The sequence below is a fragment of the Pristiophorus japonicus genome, chromosome 12 (assembly GCF_044704955.1).
Source record: "Pristiophorus japonicus isolate sPriJap1 chromosome 12, sPriJap1.hap1, whole genome shotgun sequence".
NCBI lineage: Eukaryota > Metazoa > Chordata > Chondrichthyes > Pristiophoridae > Pristiophorus > Pristiophorus japonicus.
In genome coordinates this window covers 80,706,263-80,733,090 of record NC_091988.1, presented here as the reverse complement: position 1 = coordinate 80,733,090, position 26,828 = coordinate 80,706,263, and the positions used below count along the sequence as shown (strand labels likewise).

General features: G+C 45.6%; 2 protein-coding genes across 4 annotated transcripts in view; one reads left to right on the top strand and one right to left on the bottom strand.

Annotated features, from left to right (window-relative positions):
- Positions 1-9,228, top strand: part of LOC139277357 (tRNA (34-2'-O)-methyltransferase regulator WDR6-like) — a 32,146-nt gene extending 22,918 nt beyond the window's left edge. The window contains exons 7-8 of the mRNA XM_070895714.1: positions 4,524-4,629; positions 6,009-9,228. Of these exons, the coding sequence (XP_070751815.1) occupies positions 4,524-4,629; positions 6,009-6,586 (684 nt within the window). The 3' untranslated portion in view covers positions 6,587-9,228. The remainder of the gene's footprint in view (positions 1-4,523; positions 4,630-6,008) is intronic.
- Positions 9,229-11,695: 2,467 nt separating this feature from the next.
- The window catches only part of dalrd3 (DALR anticodon binding domain containing 3), a 42,842-nt gene continuing 27,709 nt past the window's right edge, over positions 11,696-26,828 (bottom strand). For 2 of the 3 annotated variants that reach the window (XM_070895711.1, XM_070895713.1), the window contains 4 exons: positions 23,491-23,549; positions 18,467-18,580; positions 15,127-15,195; positions 11,696-12,374 (listed from right to left, as the gene is read on the bottom strand). In XM_070895711.1, coding sequence (XP_070751812.1) covers positions 12,255-12,374; positions 15,127-15,195; positions 18,467-18,580; positions 23,491-23,549 — 362 coding nt within the window. In that variant the 3' untranslated portion in view covers positions 11,696-12,254. The remainder of the gene's footprint in view (positions 12,375-15,126; positions 15,196-18,466; positions 18,581-23,490; positions 23,550-26,828) is intronic. The other variant, XM_070895712.1, reaches the window with a different exon arrangement.

Sequence of the window (26,828 nt, the reverse complement as noted above, 5' to 3'; positions counted from 1 at the left end):
ATACATTACAGGCCTGAGAGATGTCCATCGTGCCCTGAGCAACTTCCAGAGGCCTAGTGACCTTGCTCTCTGACCCTGTTCCCCCATTATAATGATCTTGCCTCTGCTCTTCAACACCTCAATTGGTGTAATGAAATATTCACATGACACAGATCTATGCAGCACAGAAGGAGGCCATTCCAGATCATAACTACTCACTGCGTAAAACAAATTCTCCTTAACTCCCCTCTGGTTCTTTTGCCATTTGTCTTAAGTGTGTCGTCTACCCTATCAAAACCCCACATAATTTTGACTATCTTCATTAAATCTCCCCTTAACCTTCTCTGCTCTAAGGAAAGCATCTCCAATCTATCCACATAATTAAAGTCCCTCAGTCCTGGTACTGTTCTAGTAAATCTCCCCTGTAACCTCTCCAAAACCTTCACATCCTTCCTAAAGTGCGGTGCCTAAAATTGGACACAATACTCCAGGTGAGGCTGAACCAGTGATTTATAAACATAAGAAATAGGAGCAGGAGTAGGCCATTTGATCCCTCGAGTCTGCTCCGCTATTTAATAATATCATGGCTGATCTGATCATAGACTCAGTTCCACTTCCCTGCCCGTTCCCCATAACCTTTATTCCCTTATCGCTCAAAAATTTGTCTATCTACACTTTTTAAAAATATTCAATGACCCATCCCCAAAGCTCTCGGGCAGAGAATTCCACAGATTAACAACCCTCTGAGAGAAAAAATTCCTCCTCATCTCAGTTTTAAATAGGCGGCCCCTTATTCTGAGATTATGCCCCTAGTTTTAGTTTCCCCTATGAATGGAAATATCCTCTCTGCATCCAACTTGTCGAGCCCACTCATTATCTTATATGTTTCGATACGATTACCTCATTCTTCTGAACTCCAATGAGTATAGTCCCAACCTACTCAACCTATCTTCATAACTCAACCCCCTCATCTTCAGAATCAACCTAGTGAACCTTCTCTGAACAGGCCCCAACGCAAGTATATCCTTCCTTGCAGTTGTGGCTTCACCAATACCTTGTACAGTTTTAGCAGGACTTCTCTCCTTTTATACTCTATCCCCCTTGCAATAAAGGCCAACATTCCATTTGCCTTTCTGATTACTTGCATACTAACTTTTTGTGTTTCATGCACAAGGATCCCAGATCCCTCTGTACTGAAACACTTTGCAATTTTTATCCATTTAAATTATAATTTGCTTTTCTATTTTTTCTGCCAAAGTGGATAACCTCACATTTTCCCATATTTATACTCTATCTGTCAAATTTTTGCCCAATCACTTAGCCTGTCTATATCCCTTTGCAGATTTTTTGTGTCCTCCTCACAATTTACTTTCCCACCCATCTTTGCATCATCAGCAAACTTGGCTACATTACACTCGGTCCCTTCATCCAAGTCATTAATATAAATTGTAAATAGTTGAGGCCCAAGCATGCCACTAGTTACTGTTTGCCAACCGGAAAATGACCCATTTATTCCGACTCTCTGTTTTCTGTTAGTTAGCCAATCCTCAATCCATGCTAATATATAATACCCCCAATCCCATGAACTTTTATCTTGTGCAGTAACCTTTTATATAGCACCTCATCGAATACCTTCTGGAAGTCCAAATACACCACATCCACTTGTTCCCCCTTATCCATCTTGCTCGTTACATCCTCAAAGAACTCTAGCAAATTTGTCAAACATGATTTCCCTTTCATAAAACCACGCTGACTCTGCTTGATTGAATTATGCTTTTCCAAATGTCCTGCTACTGCTTGCTTAATAAAGCATTTTCTCAACGACTGATGTTAGGCTAACCGGTCTATAGTTACCTGCTTTCTGTCTGCCTCCTTTTTTAAATAGGGGCGTTACATTTGCGGTTTTCCAATCTGCTGGAACCCCCCTAGCATCCAGGGAATTTTGGTAGATCACAACCAATGCATCCACTATCTCTGCAGCCACTTCTTTTAGGGCCCTAGGATGCAAGCCATCAGGTCCAGGGGACTTGTCCACCTTTAGTCCCATTATTTTACCGAGTACTATTTCATTAGTGATAGTGATTGTATTAAGTTCCTCCCTCCCTATAGCCCCTTGATCATCCCGTGTCTTCTACCATGAAGACTGATTCAAAATATTTGTTCAACGTCTCTGCCATTTCCCTGTTCCCCATTATTAATTCCTCAGTCTCATCCTCTAGGGGACCAACATTTACTTTAGCCACTCTTTTCCTTTTTATGTACTTGCAGAAACTCTTACTATCTGTTTTTATATTTCATGCTAGTTTACGTTCATAATCTATCTTCCCTCTTTATTTTTTGTTAGTCATTCTTTGCTGGCTTTTAAAAGTTTCCCAATCCTCTGGCCTTCCACTAGTCTTGGCCACATTGTATGCCCTTATTTTCAATTTGATTCCATCCCTTGTTTCCTCAGTTAGCCAAGAATGGTTATCCCCTCTCTTACAATCTTTCCTGCTCATTGGGATATATTTTTGTTGAGAGTTATGAAATATTTCCTTAAATGTCCGCCATTGCTCATCAACCGTCCCACTCTTTAATTTATTTTCCCAAGCCACGTTAGCCAACTCTGCCTTCATACCTTTGTAGTCTCCTTTATTTAAGCTTAGGACACTGGTTAGAGATCCAACTTTCTCACCCTCCAACTGAATTTGAAATTCAACCATGCTCTGATCACTGTTTCCTAGAGGATCCTTTACTGGGAGATCATTTATTAATCTTGTCTCATTACAAGTACTAGATCTAAGATAGCCTGCTCCCTGGTTGATTCCGCAATGTACTGTTCAAGGAAACTATCGTGGATACACTCTATGAACTCTTCCTCAAGGCTACCCTGGCTAATTTGCTTTGTCCAATCAATATGAAGGTTAAAATCGCCCATGATTATTGCCATTCCGTTTTTACAAGCCTCCATTATTTCTTGTTTTATACTCCGTCTAACAATGTAGCTACTGTTAGGGAGCCTATAGACGATGCCCACCAGCGACTTTTTCCCCTTATTATTCCTTATCTCCACCCAAACTGATTCAACATCTTGACCTTCTGAGCCAATATCGTTTCTCACTAACGCACTGATCTCATCCTTTATTAACAGAGCTACCCCACTTCCTTTTCCTTTCTGTCTGTCCTTCCGAATTGTCAAATATCCCTGAATATTTAGTTCCCAGTCCTGGTCACCTTGCAACCCGTCTCTGTAATGGCTATCAGATCATACCCATTTGTATCTATTTGTGCCGTCAACTCATCTATTTTGTTATGAATGCTGCGTGCATTCAGATAAAGAGCTTTTAAATTTGTTTTTTTTTACCATTTTTTCCTGCTTTGACCCCACTTTCTGATTCACCTCTATGTTTATACATTCTGTCCCTTCTTGTCAGGCTCTGGTTTTCATTTCCCCCAGTGCTACCCTGCTCTATTGCCTTCTCCTTATTCATTGAGTTTTTAAATTTTCGTTCACCTGAACCCTGCCCCCCACTAATTAGTTTGAAGCCCTCTCTACAGCCCTAGTTATTTGATTGGCCAGGACCCTAGTCCCAGCACGGTCTAAGTGGAGCCTGTCCAAACCGAACAGCTCCCTCTTACCCCAGTACTGGTGTCAGTGTCCCACAAACCAAAACCCATTTCTCCCACACCAGTCTTTAAGCCACATGTTTAACTCTATGATCTTATTTACCCTATGCAAATTTGCTCGTGGCTCAGGTAGTAATCCAGAGACTATTACCTTAGTGGTTCTGCTTTTTAATTTAGCCCCGAGCTGCTCATACTCCCTCAGCAGAACCTCTTTCTTTGTCCTACCTATGTCATTGGTATCGATGTGGAACACGACAACTGGATCTTCCCCCTCCCACTCCAAGTTCCTCTCCAGCCCAGAGATGTCCTTAACCCTGGCATTGGGCAGGTAACACAGCCTTTGGGACTCATGCTCTCGGCTGCAGAGAATCTCTAATGATACTGTCCCCTAACACTACGTTTCTTTTTACTCCCCTATTTGAATGGCCCCCTATATCATGGTGCTGTGGTCAGTTTGCTCATCCTCCCTGCAGTCCCTACTCTCGTCCACACAGGCAGTAAGAGCCTCGAACCTGTTGGACAAGAGCAAGGGCCAAGGTTCCTCCATCACTCCATCCTGAGTCCCCGTAATTTCCTTGCTTTTGTATATTTTTTTTATTCATTCACGAGATGTGGGTGTTGCTGGCAAGGCCAGCATTTATTGCCCATCCCTAATTGTCCTTGAGAAGGTGGTGGGGAGCCACCTTCTTGAATCATTGCACTCTGTTTGGTGAAGATACTCCCACAGTGCTGTTAAGGAATTCTGGGATAAAGGAACGGCCGGTATATTTCCAAGTCAGGATGGTGTGTGACTTAAAGGGGAACTTGGAGGAGGTGGTGGTCTTCCCATGCGCTTACTGGCCTTGTCCTTCTAGGTGGTGGAGGTGGCAGCTTTGGGAGGTGCTGTTGAAGAAGCTGTATCCTAATTGATTTTCTGTTTTAATTTCTCCTTCACATAGGAAAGGACGCTCATCAAAACACAGGAAGAAATGGATGGATTTTGCCCGCAAAAGCTGAAGAAAAACTTCTTGCCTTCCATCAGCAAAGGAGCAGAGTTTTCTTTTGGTGAGAGTAAGATCTAAAATGCAGCAGCCCTGGGACTTGACTTGTGGCTCCTCACACCAAAGCATGGAGGAAGTGCCTCTTTGCACATAAGGGGAATCATTAATTGCTGAATGCTTAAGATATGGCACTATCTGCTTTGGCATTGAACCGTACAGGACAAATGGCCCAGATAGCAGACCTCCTCTGGGCCGCTGCTTGCAATGCGCTTGTATGAAGGAGGAGAAAAAAATATCAGCCAGGGTTCCCCTGCCATACACAAACACCATGGAGAGAATTTTACCATCCCCTGCCACCACAAGCCCCTCTTTTGTGGTCTTGTCCATGCCTGGGTGGTTCAGGAGAGGGAGCGCACAGTATCCACGTATGCTTGAGGTCTTCCACAAATGGTAGGCACCGCAGGGCTTCGAATGTCTTATCGGCACTAACAACAATATGATTTAGTGTTAGAACTTTCCTTTTGTTTTTGTTGGAAGAATGTTTTATGGTGGGGTTCCTTTCTTAGGTGCATCCCTTTAAACAAAAATGGGGCACACGCAAATTTTACTGTTCTGGTGATGACATTGGGACAACTCATTGTCGTCCTTTGGATCAATTAAAAAGGCATGCAGACATAGGAAAATGACGCACAGAAAAACAATGTTCCCTGTAAGCTGCGCTTTGTTCTGCGCAGCCTGTTTCTTTTACTGTACGGAAGAAGACGCAAAAGGTTATCATGCAGGTACAGCAAGTAATTAGGAAGGCAAGTGGCTTTTATTGCAAGTGGGATGGAGTATAAAAGTAGGGAAGACTTGCTACAACTATACAGGGCATTGATGAGACCACACTTGGATATACTTGCATTGGAGGCAGTTCAGAGAAGGTTCATGAGGCTGATTCCTGAGATGAAGGGGTTGTCTTATGAAGAAAGGTTGAGCAGGGTGGGCCTGTACTCATTGGAATTTAGAAGAATGAGAGGTGATCTTATTGAAACGTACAAGATTCTGAGGGGGCTGGACAGGGTAGATGTAGCAAGGATGTTTCCCCTCATGGGGAAATCTAGAACTAGGTGGCATAGTTTCAGAATGGTTGCCCATTTAAACTGAGATGAGGAGGAATTTCTTCTCTCAGAGGGTCGTGAATCTTTGGAATTCTCTGCCCCAGAGAGTGGTGAAGGCTGGGTCATTGAATATATTTAAGCTGGAAATAGACAGATTTATGAACAATAAGGGAGTCGAGGGCTATGGGGAGTAGGCAGGGAAGTGGAATTGAGGCCAGGATCAGATCAGCCATGATCTTATTGAATGGCGGAGCAGGCTCAAGGGGTTAAGTGGTCTACTCCTGCTCCTATTTCTTAGGTTCTTATGTGAGCAACAGGATGAATTTCCTTTTTTTTCCGACAGAAAGGGCCACTCGGAAGAAAGCACCGTTATCAGACTGCCCGAAACCACTTAAACCTCCGCCATCGCAAACAGCGCCGTGCGTGAAGAAAAGCAAACGCAACGCCAACCAGGACATCACGCCGTGGGTCGGGAACTCGCTTCTGGACACTTCTTTCGGTGCCATTCCGCAGTCGCTGGAGCCGTTCCCACATCCCGCCGGGCCCCCGCACCACCTCCTATGCGGCGCTGTCCAGCCGCGCTACGGCATTTCACTGGACCCTATGGCGGAGGGTGGAAACCATCACGGAGGGGCAGGAAGCAAAACAGCGCGGCAGTGCCCCCGAGCCGTTTCCGAGGGACCAGCAGAGACCAAGGCCTTCCCGGCCCAGGGAAGCGGGAAGGATGGCTGGTGCCGAAGGAGGCTGAGGGACAAGCTGCGGGGAGGCATCAGGCTGCCTCCAGTGCCAAGCATCTCCACCCTCAGCTTCAGCCGGAATTTCACCTTCTCTTTCTTTGAGCTGTCTCAGCACCAGTCCCAGCAGCACCGAGCGCATGGGACCCATGCGGCCTACCTCTTGATGAAGCAGTTTCAATACTGAACTTTCACACGCTGCGTGGCGGTGAAGGAATTTCATCCCAGCACAGAGCACAGTGGCAACAATCCGGTCTTTTCATATAACAACTTTTTCCCCTCAAACAAACAGTCGTGTGGGTCAGTGGGATGTTTACTTCCAGAGTATTCCCGATTTCTGCTGGGCTGCTGGCATTGCCACTATCGTGTCCTTATAAAGATCTTGCTCAGGCCGCAGTTGGAATATTGAGTCCTGTTTCAGTCTCCCCACATGGTGTGTGATATTGAGGCTTTGGAAAGGGGGCAGTGGAAGGCCACTAGACTAATTCCCAGTAATAAAGCATTTTAAACAGTGGGAACAGTAGTATAGTGGTTATGTTACTGGACTAATGACCTGGGGACAAAAATTCTAATTCCACCACGGCAGCTGGGGAATTTAAATTCAGTTAATAAATAAATCTGGAATAAAAAGCTGGTATGAGTAATGGTGATCATGAAACGACTGGATTGTCGTAAAAACCCGTCTGGTTCACTAATATGCTTTAGGGAAGGAAATCTACTGTCCTTACCTGGTCTGGCCTATATGTGATTCCAAACCCACAGCAATGTGGTTGACTCTTAACTGCCCTCTGAAATGGCTTAGTGAGCCATTCAGTTGTATACAACCACTACAAAAAACAATACTGAGAATTAAAAAACCTGACAGACCACCCGGCATCGGACTGCAGTGGTTCAAGAAGGTGGCTCACCACCATCTTCTCAAGGGCAATTTGCCAGTGACGCCCACATCCCATGAACGAATAAAACAAATTATCAAGCCAGGCTAAAAGAGCCGAGACTCTACACTTTTAGAGAAGCGTAGACTTAGAGGTGATCTGATCGAGGGGTATAAGATAAGGACAGGAATAGATTGTGTTCCAGTTAAAGGTTTGGGAGGACCAGGGGTCACAATTTTGAGTTGTACAAGGAGGTAGGTTAAATATCAGGAGGTGGTTCTTGTCCCAGAGAATAGTGGGCCTCTGGAACAGGCTGCTGTCTCGTGAATTCAGTTTCCACTCGTGCACTGCTGTGGAAGATTAACTTGTGAAACCAGCAATCCTTGTTCAACAGCTTCTTTCACACCAGGCTCATAGGGACTGGCGAGAGCACTCCATATAGTATTAAAACATTTAATTCTTTACCTCTTCATTGCTGCATTTTGATAGCAACAGTGACTCGGTAATATCATTAGTGCAATTGGATAAAATGCCTTAGTGAGATGCGATTACTAACTGCACACTCCTACTCTTCACACCTGGTCCAAATTTACTGCATATAATTCTGAACTGCAAGCATCAAAAAATTGCAAATACTGGAAATCTTAAATGACCCGCAGTAGGTCAGTCAGCATCTATGGCGAGAGAAAGACAGGTTAGTGTTTGTACAAAAGCCCCAGCCCCAAACGATCTGTCTGCACTCCACAGACGCCGACTAACCTGCTTTGTGCTTCCAAACTGTTCTGTTCCTCGCCAGCCCGCCCCCGTGCTTCTCGCATGTTTTGTCGCATTTACACAAGCATCTCTTGCTAAGCCTCTCATAAGAATATAAGAAATAGGAGTCCATAAATATCATCAGGATGTCTGGGAAACTTGTACTGCCCATCCAGAACTCCGCTCCCAACACGCCTCCCAGTAAGTATTGGGGCCATTGTTCTATTTGTAGTGGATTCTGGGTTGCATGAGAGATGTCAGACTTGGCTCAGTAGGTAGCACTCTCCCCTCTAAGTCAGAAGGTCATTGGTTCAAGTCTCACTTCAAGACTGGAGTCTATAATCTAGGCTGACACTCCAGTGCAGTGCTGAGGGAGTGCTGCACTGTCGGAGGTGCCACCTTTCAAATGAGACGTTAAACCGAGACCCAGTCTGCTCTCTCAGGTGGACCTAAAAATCCCATGGCACTATTTTGAGGAAGAGCAGGGGAGTTATCCCAGGTGTCCTGGCCAATGTTTATCCCTCAATCAGTTGTATAAAGCGGCTCACCACCACCTTCTCAAGGGCAATTAGCGATGGGCAATAAATGCCAGTCTTGCCAGCGATGCCCACATCCCATGAAGGAATACATTTTTAAAAAATCAACTGTTTCAGATCATCACTAACTGTCCCTTTAAAGGGATCTGCACGTGATTCTGAATGCAGCTCAACAAAAAATGGTGGTGAGGTCATAGTGTTCCTTTAAAAAAACAGGTGCATCTGTTCTACATTTATTGGTGAATTATTGCAATGTGGGTCAGCTGTTTTGTAAGGTTAATGGAAGTGGAAACTAGCTTATCTCAGACTGTTCTTTCGTGTCCTCTGATGATGCAACTGGAGTAAGTTTTTACAGACAGGCCAAGGGAATGTACAATGTTTGCTCTTCTGAATTACTACTGCAAGAAACTCCTATAAGAAACTAACTGTGGTGCTGACCATACCAGGTATAGATTTTAAGAGCTGTGTATGTAGCAGTATGTTCCTGAACTTGTGTGTTGAGCATTCTTTAGTAAAGATGTTGCTTTACCTTGTCTTATGTAAAAACTTAATACGGCTGCAAGATTTGGGAATGCGATAAATAGGCGATGGTAACTGGATAGGGAGACTGAGAGATGCAAGGAGTTAAAGTAGAGTGGACAGAGGTTTATGTAGTGAGCAAAATACTGCAGATGCTGGAAATTTGAAATAGAATCAAAAAATGCTGGAAATACTCAGCAGGTCAGGGAGCATCTGTGGAGAGAAACATAGCTATCGTTTCAAGTCGATGACCCTTTGTCAGAACTGGAAAAAAGTGAGAGGGTAACAATTTTTAAGCAAATACAGAGGCAGGGAAAGGGAGGAGGGGAAGAAAGAACAAAAGGGAAGATCTGTGACAGGGTGGAAAGCAGGAAAAATTAAATGACAAAAGTGATGATGGTGCAACATCAAGAGGGTGATAATGGGCCAAGTATAGAAACAAAAGGTGGGTCTACAGGAGCTGTAAATGGCAACAGCAGAATCATTACCATCACTTGCTGTCTGAAAAAATATGAGCAGATATGTTCTTGCAGCTGGTCGGAGGTGGGAGCTGCTTTGTCCACACAAGCCAAGAAGCATGTTGGATGTATTCATTCCTAATCACTTAACATAAGTTCACATCTTGTGCTCAAACTCAAAATGAAAGTTCCAGTCTTTTGTCCCTTTTAAAAAAAAAATGATTCCTCAATCCTCCCTCCTTTGTTCATGCACCATCTCTTGGCTAAGAGGATGTAGTGATGGTCTGGTCTCAGTCCTGTACCAATACTCCCTGAAATAGCCACGGGGAGATGGGTCGGACGGGTCGATGGCAAGGACGGCCAAACGTTGCCAGTGACCGTGTACCTGGTGTCCTCGTCTTACAACATCCCTAATGGTCTGCAGCAATGTTCCCTCTAATTTTGGGGGGGCATGCTTAGTCCCTTTAAAGGGGCTGGGCGTCCCATTCAAACTTTCGCGCTGGCGCGGTTTTCTTGAGTTAAAAGGGAACATTGGTCTGCAGTATCATTTTGTTTTACGATCTTTTAAATGGTGTGTTAGTTGCCTGGTCAGTGTTGCTTGGAGATCTCGCAGGTAGCAAGGATTTCAGTTATATTTGTACGTAAACTAGAGGTGATTTAAAAACTCAGCAGCCTGTATCCTAACTCACACCAAGTCCCACTCACCCATTATCCCTGTGCTCATTGATCTACATTGGTTAAGTAAAACCTCGATTTCAAAATCTCATCTTTGTTTTCAAATCCCTCCATGGCCTTGCCCCTCCCTATCTCTGTAATCTCTTTCAGCCTCGCAACACCCCCCCCCCCCCCCCCAGATGTTTGCGTTCCTCTAATTCTGCCCTCTTGAGCATCCTTCAATATAATCGCTCAACCATTGGTGGCCGTGCCTTCTGTTGCCTCGGCCTCTTTCCTCCTTAAAGATGCTCCTTAAAACCTACCTCTCTGACCAAGCTTTTGGTCACCTGTGCTAATTTCTACTTGTGCAGCTCGGTGTCAGATTTTTATCGCATAATATTCCTGTGAAGCACCTTGGGACGTTTCATTACGTTAAAATCGCTATATAAATACGAGTTGTTGTTGTTCTCAGGATGTGGGGAACATTTGCAAGGCCGCCATTGCAGTTACACAGAATGTGCAGCGCAGAAATAGGTCATTCGGCCCAACTGGTCCACACTAACCACCTCCTCCCATTCCTCTTCATCTCACCCTATCAGCATATCTTTCTATTCCCTTCAAATTTTTATCGCATAATATTTCTGTGAAGCGCCTTGGGATGTTTCACTATGTTCAAGGCGCTATGCAACTACAAGTTGTTGTTGTATGTTTCTCCTATTTTCAATGGGAGTTGTCTGTGTGCCATTGTGGTACTGGTACTCCTGACCCACTACCATCACCATCAGCCTCCCCATAGATGACACACCAAGCAGATGAAGCAGGCAGCACTCCATCCAAATAGCATACTTGCCAAAGTCCTGGTGGTAACAACCAAGCTCACCCGACAGGTTGGCAAACACGTTAACGTTGCCCTGGGATCAATCTTCGGGGTCTCCCACAGCCACTCCATGTCACTCAGTGGGCAGCACACACTCACCTCTGAGTCAGAAGGTCATGGGTTCAAGTTCCACTCCAGGGACTTGAGCACAAAAATCTCAGCTGACACTCCAGCGCAGTACTGAGGGAATGCTGCACTGTCAGAGGTGCTGCATTTCAGATGCAACGTTAAACCGAGGCCCTGTCTACTCACTCAGGTTGGCGTAAGATCCCGTGGCACTATTTCGAAGAAGAGCAGGGTAGTTATCCCCAGTGTCTTGGCTAAAATTTATCCCTCCAACAGATTAAAAACAGATTATCTGGTCATTATCACATTGCTGTTTGTGGGATCTTGCTGTGCACAAATTGGCTGTTGTGTTTTCCACATTACAAGAGTGATTACAGTCGCTGTAAAGTGCCTTGGGACATCCGATTGTCGTAAAAGGTGCTATATAAATGTAAATCGTTCTTTTCCCCATCAAACCCTGCCCACCATGAGATATCATGTACACGACACCGAAACACTATATGATATGCTGTGTGTGTTTGTGTGCTGATGGATTGTAACCCAAGGATAATTGCAATGTTTAAAAAAAAAAGAAAGTTCTCTTATTTTTATTTAAAAACTATCGCTGGGATAGATCAGCATAAAGAAAATGGGATCTGTTCAGATGAAGAGTGGGTCACAGAGGACAGAAATGATTGTTGCTGTGGAGAGGTGGTCCGTGCTGGGCTGTGGGTCAGCGCCTAGTGCTGAAGTCCTCCTTCCAATGGTGAGATGACCCAGCAGGCCCATCTTTGAAAGAAGTAACTCTGCGACCATGGCCACGTAGCGCCTTCGCCAGACTCTGGTGAACCATGACGCACGCTCCTGGGACAGACGGGTGATGTGCAGAAGGTGGCAGCTTCTAGCGGGAGTGCTGGAGTACGGAGTAGGTCGAACGTCAGATTGCTTCCCCATTTTGACGTCCCCAGTAACATAAGGGACGTAGTGACATCTGACTATGTGGAGGAGGTCCCAGCAGAGACATTACGCTGACGTTGGGCTGTCGGCAGGTCTGGGGCAGGGTCACTGGCAGACTTGACGGGGGAATATGAAGCCCGAGTTGGTGGCGAGGTACAGAACAACGCAACGTGTCAGAATCTCAGAGCTGGCTTGGCGGGGTGATGTGCAGAGTCCCCAGTGCTGTGTGAAACACTTCTCTCAACGCTTTCATCAGCTGCAGGCGAGTGAACATCTGGTTGAACAAGTGTTCCAATGGTTCCTGTGGAGTCAGAAGCCACCTTTAACACCGAGTAGCAGTAAAAATCTGAGCTATGCAGGACGGGTGATCTGCACTGTTACAATAAATCCACAAACACGTTATTATCTTTTTCTCTCGATCACATCTCCAGAATGGCTAGCAGCCAGACTGCTTCCCCCTGTGCTGCGCTATCACCTCCTGCTTAGCGCAGGGAGAATCTGCTATGTTGTTGCTGAGGGAAAGAGACAGGAGGTGGATAGTGACCCTCCCACTGCTTTCTTCCCCCTTCTCTCTTCCCCCTATTTTGCCCCAACCATGAGGGTGCATCCGGCCTTCATGTTTAACGGCTCAGCCGAGGCTGGCTTCTCAGCGCGTGGAGAGTGGTTCTCAACCAATATCTTGCCTCTCCTTGGTTCTAACGCACCAGGCTCTCCCGGGAAATGGTGCCTAATCTCTTTCTTACCTGTGTTTAAAAAAAACCATGGTCGAGCACAGCAAACATTAGGTCATTTGGAGTGGAGTGGAGTGGAGCTGGGGGCTGTGGTCTGGGGGCTGAAGTACTAATAGACCCCCGCTCCCGGTGAATAAGCTGATGTTCATTTGACAAACTTTGGGTGAAATTCATCTGTTCGATTTTAATTTGCTATTTTGTACTTGCATAGAATTACCTAGAATTTACAGCACAGAAACGGGCTGACTGGCTCATGCTGGTGTTTATGCTCCCCACCTCACCCTATCATCGTATTTCTTTCTCCCGCACATACTTATCTGTGTTGACCTTTTCACCAAAATTATCGATCGGTGGAATTTCACTCTCTCCGCATTCCCCCCCCCAGCAACAAGTCCTGAGAGTCACGTGATTTGCCTGGGACACAGCAGGTTCAGTGTTTAGGACTATAGTGAATCTACAGTTGGAGCTTTGCACATCTCACTGAAATTCAGCTTTCGAACTTGTGCTTGGCGCTATAGTTCACTGTTTCTCTCCCTCCTAATCTCAAGTCCCAGCACCATGGGCTTTTCTTTTTTCATTTAGTACAGGAGGCCATTCGGCCCATCGAGTCTGCGCCGGCTCTTTCGAAGAGCAATCCAGTTAGTCCCACTCCCCCGCTCTTTCCCCATATCCCTGCAAATTTTTTCTCCTGTGAGTATTTATCCAATTCTCTTTTGAAGGCTACTATTGAATCTGCCTCCACCACCTTAACAGGCAGTGCATTCCTAATCCTAACCACTCGCTGCGTAAAAAAGTTTTCACTCATGTCGCCTCTGGTTCTTTTGCCAATCACCTTTAAATCTGTGCCCTCTGGTTACCGACGCTTCAGCTATTGGAAACTGTTTCCTTTATTTACTCCGTCTAAACCCTTCATGATTTTAAACACCTATCAAATCTCCTCTTAGCCTTCTCCGCTCCAAGGAGTTTGTTGGCCTTTGAATATTTTTTATTTGATTAGCACTGGTAACCTAGCAACATGCCTACATGCTGTGAGTGGCAGTGTAGTGATGGATGGTGAACCGATCAGGTACGGTGTCACTAGGTTAACCTTTACTTTGTGAAACTTTATCCCCACCTCCAAAAGGTGGAAGTAAACAAATTCTATTGTTGAATCCGATCTGTCAGCAGGATCTTTCGTCAAAGGAATTTTTAATCAAGTTGAAGAGTCAGGATATTATTAATAATAAAGGTGCAGGAGTACAGCGTAGAGATCAGTCTCCCTGAAAATATAATGAATGAATCCAGCAAGATATTTGCATCTTTCTGACTGTAACTAACCAACCCTCCTCTTAATAACCGTGGTGGCAGCACTACTTTTAAGAGCAGGTCTCGCCACTGGCTACCTTATTTTTATTCTGAATTTTAAGAAATATACTTTTTTGAAACTGTTCTGGTTCCTCCAACTTGGGCTACGGATGGGGAATAGGGCAAGGAGGAGGAGAAATCAGCCAGGATTTGTGCTCCTGATCGCTGCTGCCACAGTTCCGATCAAGGGGGACACACACAAAAAAATGACCACTTGTGTGAGGCATCTGAGGGCTTCTGGTAGCTAGAGCACTATAGTCCAGCAGGAGTTAGCACCTTCAGTAGATGGGGGAAATTAAGGGGGAAGGGAGGGAGAGACTTAAACCAAAAATAGGAGGAGGAAGGGAAGTAAAAAACAACAAAAGGGAAAGAGAGAATTCAACCAAAAATGGGAGAGAAAGAAATCCAAATCAAGGTGGGGGATGGGGTGGGGAGCTGAAAAGAAAAAGGCAAACCAGGGGACATAGATTTAAAGTAATTGGTAGGAGGTTTAGAGGGGATTTGAAGGGAGATTTCTTCACCCAGAGGGTGGTGGGCATCTGGAACTCACTGCCTGAAAGAGTGGTAGTGGCAGAAACCCTTATCGCATTTCAAAAATACTTGAAGTGCCGTAACCTACAGGGCTACGGACCATGAGCTGGAAAGTGGGATTAGGCTGGATAGCTCTTGGTCAGCCGTGCAGACACGATGGGCCAAAAGGGCTTCCTTCTGTGCAGTAAATTTCTATGATTCAATGAAACCAAAAGGGGGTCAGAAAGAGAATTAAAATGGGGGAAGAAAGAGCAGACAGAGCCTCAAATAAAAAGGAGGGGGAATATAAACAAATGCACAATCTTCAAATGGTGAGATCAGTATGGAGAGTCCAACTCCCAGCCCGATGAAAGAGTCCATTTTCCTTGCTCACTCCACCCACCACTGGATTTGATTGGACAGTACACAGTGACAGTGGAAGGATTAAGTTACAATATTGATACTTACTCCGAGGATGTGCACACGGTTGTAATAGGAGCTGAAATCCATGCTGAGGTTTACAAGAAACTTGCACACCTAAAACACAAGTTATAACAGGAAGAGCGTATTCATTAATTGATAAAGACTAGCGCCTTTCACAATCTCAAGGCATCCCAAAGCACTTTACAGCCAATGAAGTACTTTTGAAATGTAGTCACTATTATAGTGTAGGGAACACAGCAGCCAATGTGCGCACAGCATGCTTCCACAAACAGCAATGTGATAATGACCCTATCATCTGTTTTAGGTGTTGGTTGAGGGATAGATGTTGGCCAGGATTCTTATCTCTCTTATCAGGAAGGAGGAGAGCATGCTGGGAGATCTCGTGACCATCTTCAAAAGAAGGGGACAAGTCCAACTGCAGTAACTACAGAGGAATCTCCCCGCTGTCAGCCACTGCTAAAGTCATTGCAAGAATCCTCCTCAGTTGTCTTCTCCCTGTGGCTGATGAGCTCCTCCCCGAGTCACAATGCGGATTCCGTCCACTAAGGGGTGCAACGGACATGATCTTCGCCACGTGTTAACTACAAGAGAAATGCAGGGAACAGCAACAACCCTTTGCATGGCCTTCTTTGACCTCACAAAGGCCTTTGATACTGTCAACCATGAGGGATTATGGAGTGTCATCCTGTTTCGTCTGCCCCCAAAAGTTTGTCACCATCCTCCGCCTGCTCCACGATGACATGCAAGCCATGATCCTGACCAACGGATCCACCACAGACCCATTCCATGTCCGGACCGGGGTCAAGTAGGGCTGCGTCTTCGCACCAACGGTTTTGTCGATCTTTCTTGCTGCAATGCTCCATCTCACCCTCAACAAGCTACCCGCCAATGGGAGCCTGTTTAACCTTCGCTGCCTCCAGGCTAGATCTAAGGTCATCCCATCCTCTGTCATCAAACTACAGTACGCAGACGACGCTTGCGTCTACGCACACTTGGAGGCCAAACTCCAAGCCATCATCAACATCTTCACCAAGGCATACGAAAGCATGGGCCTTCTGCTAAACATCCGTAAGACAAAAGTCCTCCACCAACCTGACACCGCCACACAGCACTGCCCCCCCCCCCCCCCCCCCCCCCCCAGGTCAGCAAGATCCATGGCGCCGCCTTGGACAATGTGGGCCATTTTCCATGCCTCCATGGAGCCTACAATCGGGAGCCTAAGGGCAGACATCGATAACGAGATCCAACACTGCCTCTATTGTGCCAGTGCAGCCTTCCGTCTCCTGAAGAAGAGTGTGTTTGAAGACCAGGACCTCAAATGTGGCAACAAGCTTCTGGTCTACAGGGCAGTAATGATACTCGCCCTCCTATATGGCTCAGACGTGGACCATATACAGCAGACATCTCAAAGCGCTGGAGAAGCACCACCAGCACTGTCTCCGCAAGATCCTGCAAATCCACGGGGAGGATAGACGCACCAACGTCAGTGTTCTCGATCAGGCCAACATCCCCAGCATCGAAGCACTGACCACACTCGACCAGCTCCGTTGGGCAGGCCACATCGTCCGCATGCCCAACACAAGACTCCCAAATCAAGCACTCTACTCAGAACTCCTACACGGCAAGCGAGCCCCAGGTGGGCAGAGGAAACGTTTCAAGGACACCCTCAAAGCCTCCTTGAAAATGTGCAACATCCCCACCGATACCTGGGAATCCCTGGCCCAAGACCGCCCTAAGTGGAGGAAGAGCATCCGGGAGGGCACTGAGCACCTCGAGTCTCATCGCCGAGAGCATGCAGAAACCAAGCGCAGGCAGCGGAAGGAGCGTGCGGCCAACCAGGCTCCTCACCCACCCTTTCCTTCAACCACTGTCTGCCCCACCTGTGACAGGGACTGTAATTCTTGTATTGGACTGTACAGTCACCTGAGAACTCACTTTGTTTGGAAGCAAGTCTTCCTTGATTTTGAGAGACTGCCTATGATGCTGGAAGGACTTTCCTGCTCTTCTTCGAACAGTTCTGTGGGATCTTTTACTGAGAGGGCTCATCCAAAAGACGGCACCTCCGACAGTGCAGCACTCCATCAGCACTGCACTGGAGTGTCAGCCTAGATTTTTGTGCTCAATTCTCTGGAGTGGGACTTGAACCCACAACCTTCTGACTCAAAGGCGAGAGTGTTACCCACTGAGCCACGGCTAACACCTTAATAATCTGCAATTATATGTAGTCCTTTGAGGGGGTATGGGGGAAGAGAACACCATGAAGGAGCTGGGAGATTAAGTGAAGGTGGGAGGGGAGGAGAGAAAGTACAGTTGAAGAGAGCTTTAAGCAGTTTTAAGGGAAGGAGAGAGGAAGCCAGGGGGATGTGTTTTAAGGAGCACATCCCAAACAGAACGGGTGGTAGTGACTGAAAAGATCAGCCCTCAGTGGTGGGGCAGATGATGATCAGTAATCCAGAGTTGTAGAAATGCTGGGATATACGGTGTGACTTTTAGATGCTGTTGTTTATGTACTAGACGTGTTTTCTTACTCTGTACATCAATGTTACAGACTCTGCATTTCAAGCCACTGAGTGCTTGACTCTCCCAAACAGCCTGGGTACCTGGCATTCTAGCTCACTTGGGCATACAAGAACTTAAGAACTTAAATAGGAGCAGGAGTAGGCCCCTCGAGCCTGCTCTGCCAGTCAATAAGATCATGCCTGACCTAATCTTGGCCTCAACTCCACTTCCCTGCCCGCTCCCCATATACCTTGACTCCCCTATCGTTCAAAAATCTGTCTATCTTCACCTTAAATGTATTCAATGACCCAGCCTCCCCAGATTTACAACCCTCAGAGAAGAAATTCCTCCTCATTTCCATTTTAAATAAGCGACCCCTCATTCTGAAACTATGCCCCCTAGTTCTAGATTCCCCCACAAGTTGAAACATCCTCTCAGAATCTTATACGTTTCAATAAGATCACCTCTCATTGTTCTAAACTCCAGTGAGTTTCAGCCCAACCTTTCTTCATAAGACAACCCCATCATCTCAGGAATCAACCTCGTGAACCTTGTGAACCTTCTCTGAACTGCCTCTAATGCAAATATATCCTTCCTTAAATAAGGGGATCAAAACTGTACGCAGTACTCTAGGTGTGGTCTCACCAACTCTCATATGTAAAGCATAAATGCAGTGCAGTTAGATGAATTTGGAAACATTTGGCTATGGGGGAAAAGAGCAGGGCGAATTGGATAGCTCTTACAAAGAGCCGGCATGGCAATGATGGGACGAATGGCCTACTGTGCTGTAAGATTCTACAATAGTCTTGAAGACATTTTAGTTTGAAATAAAAGTCTGTCTTTATTTCTGGTCGGTTCTACTCACTGTTTCAGTGTTGATGGTCAGACGAATCCCTGTAGCTGAACTCAAGGACTCTGTAGTCTGGCAAAGTACTTCTCGGAATGGAATAATATAATTGTACAGCAACAGCCACTCCCCCTGCACAAGGAGGAAACTGTGGTTATTCTTCTAGGATAAATGAACACAACTTGAATGTTTAAATAAAAACAGTGGGTGTAAAAAAACATGAACGATCCTGGATCCATGTCACCGAACTACCAACCTCCTTACACTTTTTTCCTCTATTAATAAAACATTTGTATTGAAACCTTTTTGTTTTGAGTAAAGACAGTTTATTCCAAGGTTCCGTGATCCATTACAAATTACATGCTACTTGGAGTTACACATACTGGAAGGGTTTGCACAGTTCAATGCCATCACCAATTGACAAGGTCCAAACAGGCTTTGGTCATGCAACAAAGTCGATGTTTAGCCTGGCTTATACCCGACGCTTTGTATATCTGCTTTTCCATTTTGCCCAAGCTGTCGTGTGCTTAGCGGGGACAGTCCGATTCCAGAACCCGTAACCTTAGTTCTGGTTGCTGGACACTCCTCTCTCTGGAGCTAGCCGTGGTCCGGCGAGGGGATGGTGGCTATACCTGCACACATTTCATGGCGAGTTGTGCCGCTCTGCTTGCTGTTCATGCAGGGTTCCTGGTTTATGCTGTCTGCCTATTGAGGGCTCGCTCATGTTTGCCAATTGTCTAATGACCAACTGGAGACAGGCCTTGGTGGTGGAAGTGGCTCTGGGGTCAAGTAGGTTGAGCAATTAAAAAAATGCATTTATATAGCGCCTTTCAGGACGTCCCAAAGTGCTTTACAGCCATCAAAGTACTTTTTAAAAGTGTAGCCACTGTTGTAAAGTAGGAAATCAATCAATCAACGCTTGGAACTTCAGGCTCAATAATCCAATATCGAGGTCAGACGGGTCTGCAGTACTCCTGGGTGCTACTGATTCATCAGCCAGCCTGGATCATTAACAGGGCTTAGGGGTGTAGACCCATCCATTGTGGGTTGCAATTCTGCCCATTTGGCTTCAGAGAATTCTGGAAGTCAATGTCTCACTGTGCATACTAGCCTTACCAGGAGTCATAAGAACATAAGAACTAGGAGCAGGAGTAGGTCATACGGCCATTCAGTAAGATCATGGCTGATCATCGACCTCAACTTCACTTTCCCGCCGATCCCCATATCCCTCGATTTCCCCTAGACTCCAAAAATCTATATATCTCAGCCTTGAATATATTCAGATACTCAGCATCCACAGCCCTCTGGGGCAGAGTGTTTCAAAGAATCACAACCCTCTGAGTGAAGAAATTCCTCCTTATCTCCGACTTAAATGGCCGACCACTTATTCTGAGACTGTGCCCCCTAGTTCTAGACAGTCCAGCCAGGGGAAACAACCTCTCAGCATCTACCCTGTCAATCCCCTTCAGAATCTTGTATGTTTCCATGTGATCACTTCTCGTTTTACTAAACTTCAGAGAGTACAGGCCCATTCTACACAATCTCTCATCCCAGGAATCAATCTAGTGAACCTTCGTTGCACCGCCTCCAAGGTAAGTATATCCTTCCTTAGATAATGAGACCAATACTGTGCACAGTACTCCAGGTGTGGTCTCACCAAGGCCCTGTACAATTGTAGCAAGACTTTCTTACTCTTATACTCCAACCCCCTTGCAATAAAGGACAACATGCCATATGCCTTCCTTATTGCTTGCTGTACCTGTATGCTAGCTTTCTGTGTTTCTTGCACGAGGACACCCAAATCTCTCTGAACCAACATTTAAAAGTTTCTCACCATTTAAAAAAGTATTGTCTTTTTCTATTCTTCCTACCAAGGTGATTGTAGTAAGTGATTGTAATAATTGTAAGACTTCTTTACTCTTATATTCAAATCCCTTTGTAACAAAAGCTAACATACCATTTGCTTTCCCAATTGCTTGCTGTTAGGCAATTACATGGCTGCTGGGGGTGGGGTGGGGGTGGGAGGCTAATCACAATGCTTCACGCATCACAACTGCATAGGCCAGGCTTGATGGATCAGATGGTCTTTTCCTGCCCCTCATTTTCATATGTTAACTAGACAAGCAGCAGAAAGCCCAGTGCCCCGAGCTAGTAAGCTGCATGATTTCAGTGGTTCAACTCCAGGAGTACTTCCATATATGCTTTGTTGTCTCTGAACCATGACAAGTTCTCTGGATTTGTGCAAGTTATGTGTGATCTATCGGGAGTGTGTGCACCCTCCGTACCTGACCAATTAACCATAAAGTTAAAGTTAGGCTATTCAGGGGTGATGTTGGGAAACACTGCTTCACTCAAAGGGTAGTGAAAATCTCAAACTCTCTTCCCCCAAAAAAGCTGTTGAGGCTGGCGGTCAATTGAAAATTTCAAAACTGAGATCGATAGATTTTTGTTAGGCAAGGGTTACAGAACCAAAAGGGATTCCAATTTAAATTTTACCTTGCTGGATGTCTCAGCAACTTGTTTTGCAGACACTTTGGCATGGCTATGGTTTCAGTGTGCATTCGGCACCTGACTGATTTAGAAATAAAAGTAGCTAGCCCCTCATTACACACCAGCAAAGCTGTGAAATTTTAAAATTAAAAAATAAATCACCAATAGAAACATAGACATAGAAACATAGAAAATAGGTGCAGAAGTAGGCCATTCGGCCCTTCGAGCTTGCACCACCATTCAATGAGTTCATGGCTGAACATGCAACTTCAGTACCCCATTCCTGCTTTCTCGCCATACCTCTTGATCCCCCTAGTAGTAAGGACTACATCTAACTCCTTTTTGAATATATTTAGTGAATTTGCCTCAACAACTTTCTGTGGTAGAGAATTCCACAGGTTCATCACTCTCTGGGTGAAGAAGTTTCTCCTCATCTCGGTCCTAAATGGCTTACCCCTTATCCTTAGACTGTGACCCCTGGTTCTGGACTTCCCCAACATTGAGAACATTCTTCCTGCATCTACCCTGTCCAGTCCCGTCAGAATTTTAAACGTTTCTATGAGATCCCCTCTCATTCTTCTGAACTTCAGTGAATACAAGCCCAGTTGATCCAGTCTTTCTTGATGTGTCAGTCCCGCCATCCCGGGAATCAGTCTGGTGAATCTTCGCTGCACTCCCTCAATAGCAAGAATGTCCTTCCTCAAGTTAGGAGACCAAAACTGTACACAATACTCCAGGTGTGGCCTCACCAAGGCCCTGTACAACTGTAGTAACACCTCCCTGCCCCTGTACTCAAATCCCCTTGCTATGAAGGCCAACATGCCATTTGCTTTCTTAACCGCCTGCTGTACCTGCATGCCAACCTTCAATGACTGATGTACCATGACACCCAGGTCTCGTTGCACCTCCCCTTTTCCTAATCTGTCACTATTCAGATAATAGTCTGTCTCTCTCTGTTTTTAACACCAAAGTGGATAACCTCACATTTATCCACATTATACTTCATCTGCCATGCATTTGCCCACTCACCTAACCTATCCAAGTCACTCTGCAGCCTCATCGCATCCTCCTCACAGCTCACACTGCCACCCAATTTAGTGTCATCCGCAAATTTGGAGATACTACATTTAATCCCCTCGTCTAAATCATTAATGTACACAGCTGGGGCCCCAGCACAGAACCTTGCAGTACCCCACTCGTCACTGCCTGCCATTCTGAAAAGTACCCATTTACTCTACTCTTTGCTTCCTGTCTGCCAACCAGTTCTCAATCCACGTCAGCACACTATCCCCAATCCCATGTGCTTTAACTTTGCACATTAACCTCTTGTCGAAAGTCCAAATACACCACATCAACTGGTTCTCCTTTGTCCACTCTACTGGAAACATCCTCAAAAAATTCCAGAAGATTTGTCAAGCATGATTTCCCTTTCATAAATCCATGCTGATTTGGACCTATCATGTCACCTCTTTCCAAATGCGCTGCTATGACATCCTTAATTATTGATTCCATCATTTTACCCACAACCGATGTCAGGCTGACCAGTCTATAATTCCCTGTTTTCTCTCTCCCTCCTTTTTTAAAAAGTGGGGTTACATTGGCTACTCTCCACTCCATAGGAACTGATCCAGAGTCTATGGAATGTTGGAAAATTACTGTCAATGCATCCACTATTTCCAAGGCCATCTCCTTAAGTACTCTAGGATGCAAGTCCTGACGTCCCCTGATTCTGACTGCAATGTAAATGGAAGACTTAATTGTACTAGTCAAAACAGAAAACAAGCTTCAGAATATCCTGTGGCACAGGTGGAAGAACGGTGACATAGTGGCTATGTTACTGGACTAGTAATTCAGAGGCCTGGAGTAATGATCCCGAGATCCATGAGTTCAAATCCCACCATGGCAGCTGGGAAATTTAAATTCAGCTAATTAAATAAATCTGGAATATAAAAGCCAGTATCAGTAATGACCACCACAAAACTACCGGATTGTTGTAAAAACCCAACTGGTTCACTAATGTACTTTTAGGAAAGGAAATCTGCCATCCTTACCTGGTCTGGCCTATATATGACTCCAATGTGGTTGACTCTCAACTGCCCCCTGAGATGGCTGAGCAAGCCACTCAGTTGTTTTCAAGGCGGCGACTCACCACCACCTTCTCAAGGGCAATTAGGGATGGGCAATAAATGCTGGGCCTTGCCAGTGACGTGCACATCCCATGAATTAAAAAAAAGTCTATTGGCTAGCTCTGGTCTTCTGTGAGATTCTCTCAATTAGTGCCACCTTGGTAGATACACAGCCAGATGTGTCACTTGAAGGGCGAATGGTAGGTAAGTGACCCTGTGTCTAACATTCCTCCCTCCATACCCTCTCCATTTTACAAACGTGCCATAGGTCTACACATGGGGCGGCTGCCCCTTGAGGAGGAGATGGTTTGCGGTACACAGGACCTGGCCCTTTTCTCAACAACCTTTGTTCCTAATTACTGTAGCACATTTTAATCCCGTTAAGGAGAACGGAAAGAGTCACACTGATGATCATTGATATCGTACCTCTTCCCGAAGCGCAGAAAAATTCAACTGGGATGTTTCCGGGAACTGTGGGTACAATCCTGAAAAAGCAAGGAAAATCTTTTTTTTTTAAAACCAAAAAACACTTTTTGCCACCTGAAGTTTAGTATTTATGAAATCGGTGGTTTAATAGAAAGAAAGACTTGCATTTATATAGCGACTTTCATGATGTCTCAAAGCGCTTTACAGCCAATTAAGTACTTTTGGAGTGTAGTCACTATTGTAATGTAGGAAACATGGCAGCCAACTTGCGCACAGCAAGCTCCCACAAACAGCAATGTGATAATGACCAGATAAACTGTTTTTGTGATGTTGATTGAGAGATAAATATCAGCCAGGATACCGGAGATAACTCTGCTGCTCTTCTTTGAAATAGTGACGTGGGATCTTTTACGTCCACCTGACGTGGTAGACGAGGCCTTGGTTTAATGTCTCATCCAAAAGACAGCACCTCTGACAGTGCAGTACTCCCTCAGCACTGCACTGGAGATTTATGTACTCAAGTTCTTGGAGTGGGACTTGAACCCACAACCTTCTAACTCAGAGGCCAGTGTGCTACCCTCTAAGCCACAGCTGACGCTGACACTAAGACAATTACGACAGGCAAATTCTGCAGCAAGCAGACTTGTAAACCTAAACCTAAATCTGCTTCTTACTTGACAGCTATTTTTTTGAGCCAATGACTACCCTCCTATCCCAATTAATGCCCCTACTATCTCCATGTGACCCGAATTTTGTGGCGCTCTGCTGTTACCCTCTCCGCTTCTGAGGTGAAGAAGAAAGAGGGGGGGCAGGATGAAAAAAAAACTGTGGGGTTGACTTGTCTCCAAGATAACAGGCCTGGTGTATCCTCTGCGGCAGACCATAAGCTGATGCTCGAGCAGGAGTCTCAGCCAGGCAGCTCAATGATACACTCAGGCACTACTGTCGATTGACCAGCCAGTTTGGCTTGTTAATTGGACTTGAAGGAGTAGACTTATCACTGAGAGCTGGAATTCTTTCCATTTTCTTCCAGGTAGCCCTGGTATGCGCAAGTAACTTGATGGGCCCCACGGGAAAGGTGTGTGAAAGAAAGACTTGCATTAATATAGCGCCTTTCACATCCTCAGGACTTCCCAAAGTACTTTAAAGCCACTTTTTGGAGTGCAGTCACTGTTGCAATGTAGGAAACGCAGCAGCCAATTTGCACACAGCCAGCTCCCACAAACAGCAATGTGATAATGACCAGATAATCTGTTTTTTGATTGAGGAATAGATATTGGCCAGGACACCGGGGAGAACTCCCCTGCTCTTCTTCAAAATAGTGCCATGGGATCTTTTACATCCACCCGAGAGCAGATGGGGCCTTGGTTTAAGGGAAATGCGGTACCTCCGACAATGCAGCACTCCATCAGGACTAGTGTTAACCTGGATTATGTTTGGTTTGGAAATGCGCCCATGATGATGGGTTTTGGCAGCTCAGACACCTGACTGACCTAAAAGAAACATATAAATGTGTAATTGGCAGAATCCCGGCTCCGGTGTTGCAATGTAATCCTGTTTTGAAGTCAGCCAGCAATCTAGCGATGCATCCGATGAAGGGTAACATCTTTCTCGATCAGAGTAGCAATTCACAAAAGCAACGAAATAATTGAATCGATGTTTTGCACCCTGACTGGTAAATGCTGTAGCAAGGCAAACGAACCAGGGGGGACCTGGGTCCAACATTTGGTGGATGTTGTTAGCCGATCAGCGCCAGCGTGGGGACGAGAGCGTTGCAGTCGGTCTCTGCATCTTCCAGACAGGGCAGATATCAGCCCCAGGATCCCTGCTCCTGATTGCTATCTGGTAACCACCCCCCTCTGCTCCTCTCGATAACGGAACCAATGATCTTTAACAACCAACGATTGTAGCCGTTACCTTGTTGGATGATGATGAGGATGGACGGACTTGCTGAAATGATCAAATAACGTTGGAACAGCCCCATATCTTTCGTTTAGGCACTTCACAGCTCCCCCCCCCACTCTGTGTTTTTTTTCTCTTTGTCTCCAATGGCAGCTGGTCATTATTCCACAATTCACATCCTATCTAGACTAACCTTTTTCTAACTTCTGTCATTACTATTTCAATTCGGCCCATCATCCCTTTTGTCTCTCTAATCTCTCCTGCCTTCCACCCTATCACAGACCTTCCCTTTTGTTCTTTCCTTCCCTCCCCCTTTCAGTGCTCCTCATGGTCTGTTTTTTCGAACATTTTCCAGTTCTGACGAAGGGTCATCGACCTGAAACGTTAACTCTGTTTCTCTCTCCACGGATGCTGCCGAACCCAGAGATTTCCAGCATTTTCTGTTTTTATTTCAGATTCCACTATCCGCAGTATTTTGCTTTTGAAAAGAACGTTGCAAGCCCGGCACAGTTGTACATGACAAATGCACCGCCCGTTGTCCCTTTGGGAGAGATGCTGACTGCTTGCATTGGGTCCAAATTCAGCTACAGTTCACGGATAAGCCTTAGCGGTAACACCACCGACTGCCTACGCTCGTACGAAGGATGGGCCAGATGGGCGAGGGACTGAGGACACACGTGGGTCTCCAGCATGAGGCAGTGAGAGGAAAACAGATTCCTTTTCAAACCATTCGCAAACGCTCCTCCTGCTTTGAGGCTGACGCTGAGAAGAATCAAGTTCCTATACCTGGTGTGTCTACAGTTTAATCTGCGGGACGCTCGATTCCCAGCAAAAAATATAGGTCACGTCTGAACCCACTATAAAAAACTGGATGATACTCTGGCCGTCTCCTTCGATGGTGCCTCCGAGACAGAAGGTTGTGGGTTCAAGTCCCTCTCCAGGAACTTGAGCACATAAAATCTAGGCTGACACCCCAGTGCAGTGCTGAGGGAGCGCTGCACTGTCGGAGGTGCCGTATTTTGGATGCGACGTTAAACCGAGGCCCCGTCTGCCCTCTCAGGTGGATGTAAAAGATCCCATGGCACTATTTCGAACAAGAGCGGGGGAGGGTGGGGGGGGGGGGGGGGAGTTCTCCCCAGTGTCCTGGGCCCAATATTTATCCTTCAATCAACATAACAAAAATAACCCAGATTATCTAGTCGTTATCACATTGCTGTTTATGGGAGCTTGCTGTGCACAAATTGGCTGGCGCGTTTCCTACATTACAACAGTGACTACATTCCAAAAGTACTTCATTATCTGTAAAATGCTTTGAGACGTCTGGCGGTCGTGAAAGGCGCTATATAAATGCAAGTCTTTTTTTCTTTTATATTTAACGACAATGAATGAAATACTTACGCATGGTTTATGAACTAACTAATCATTTTGGTGCAACT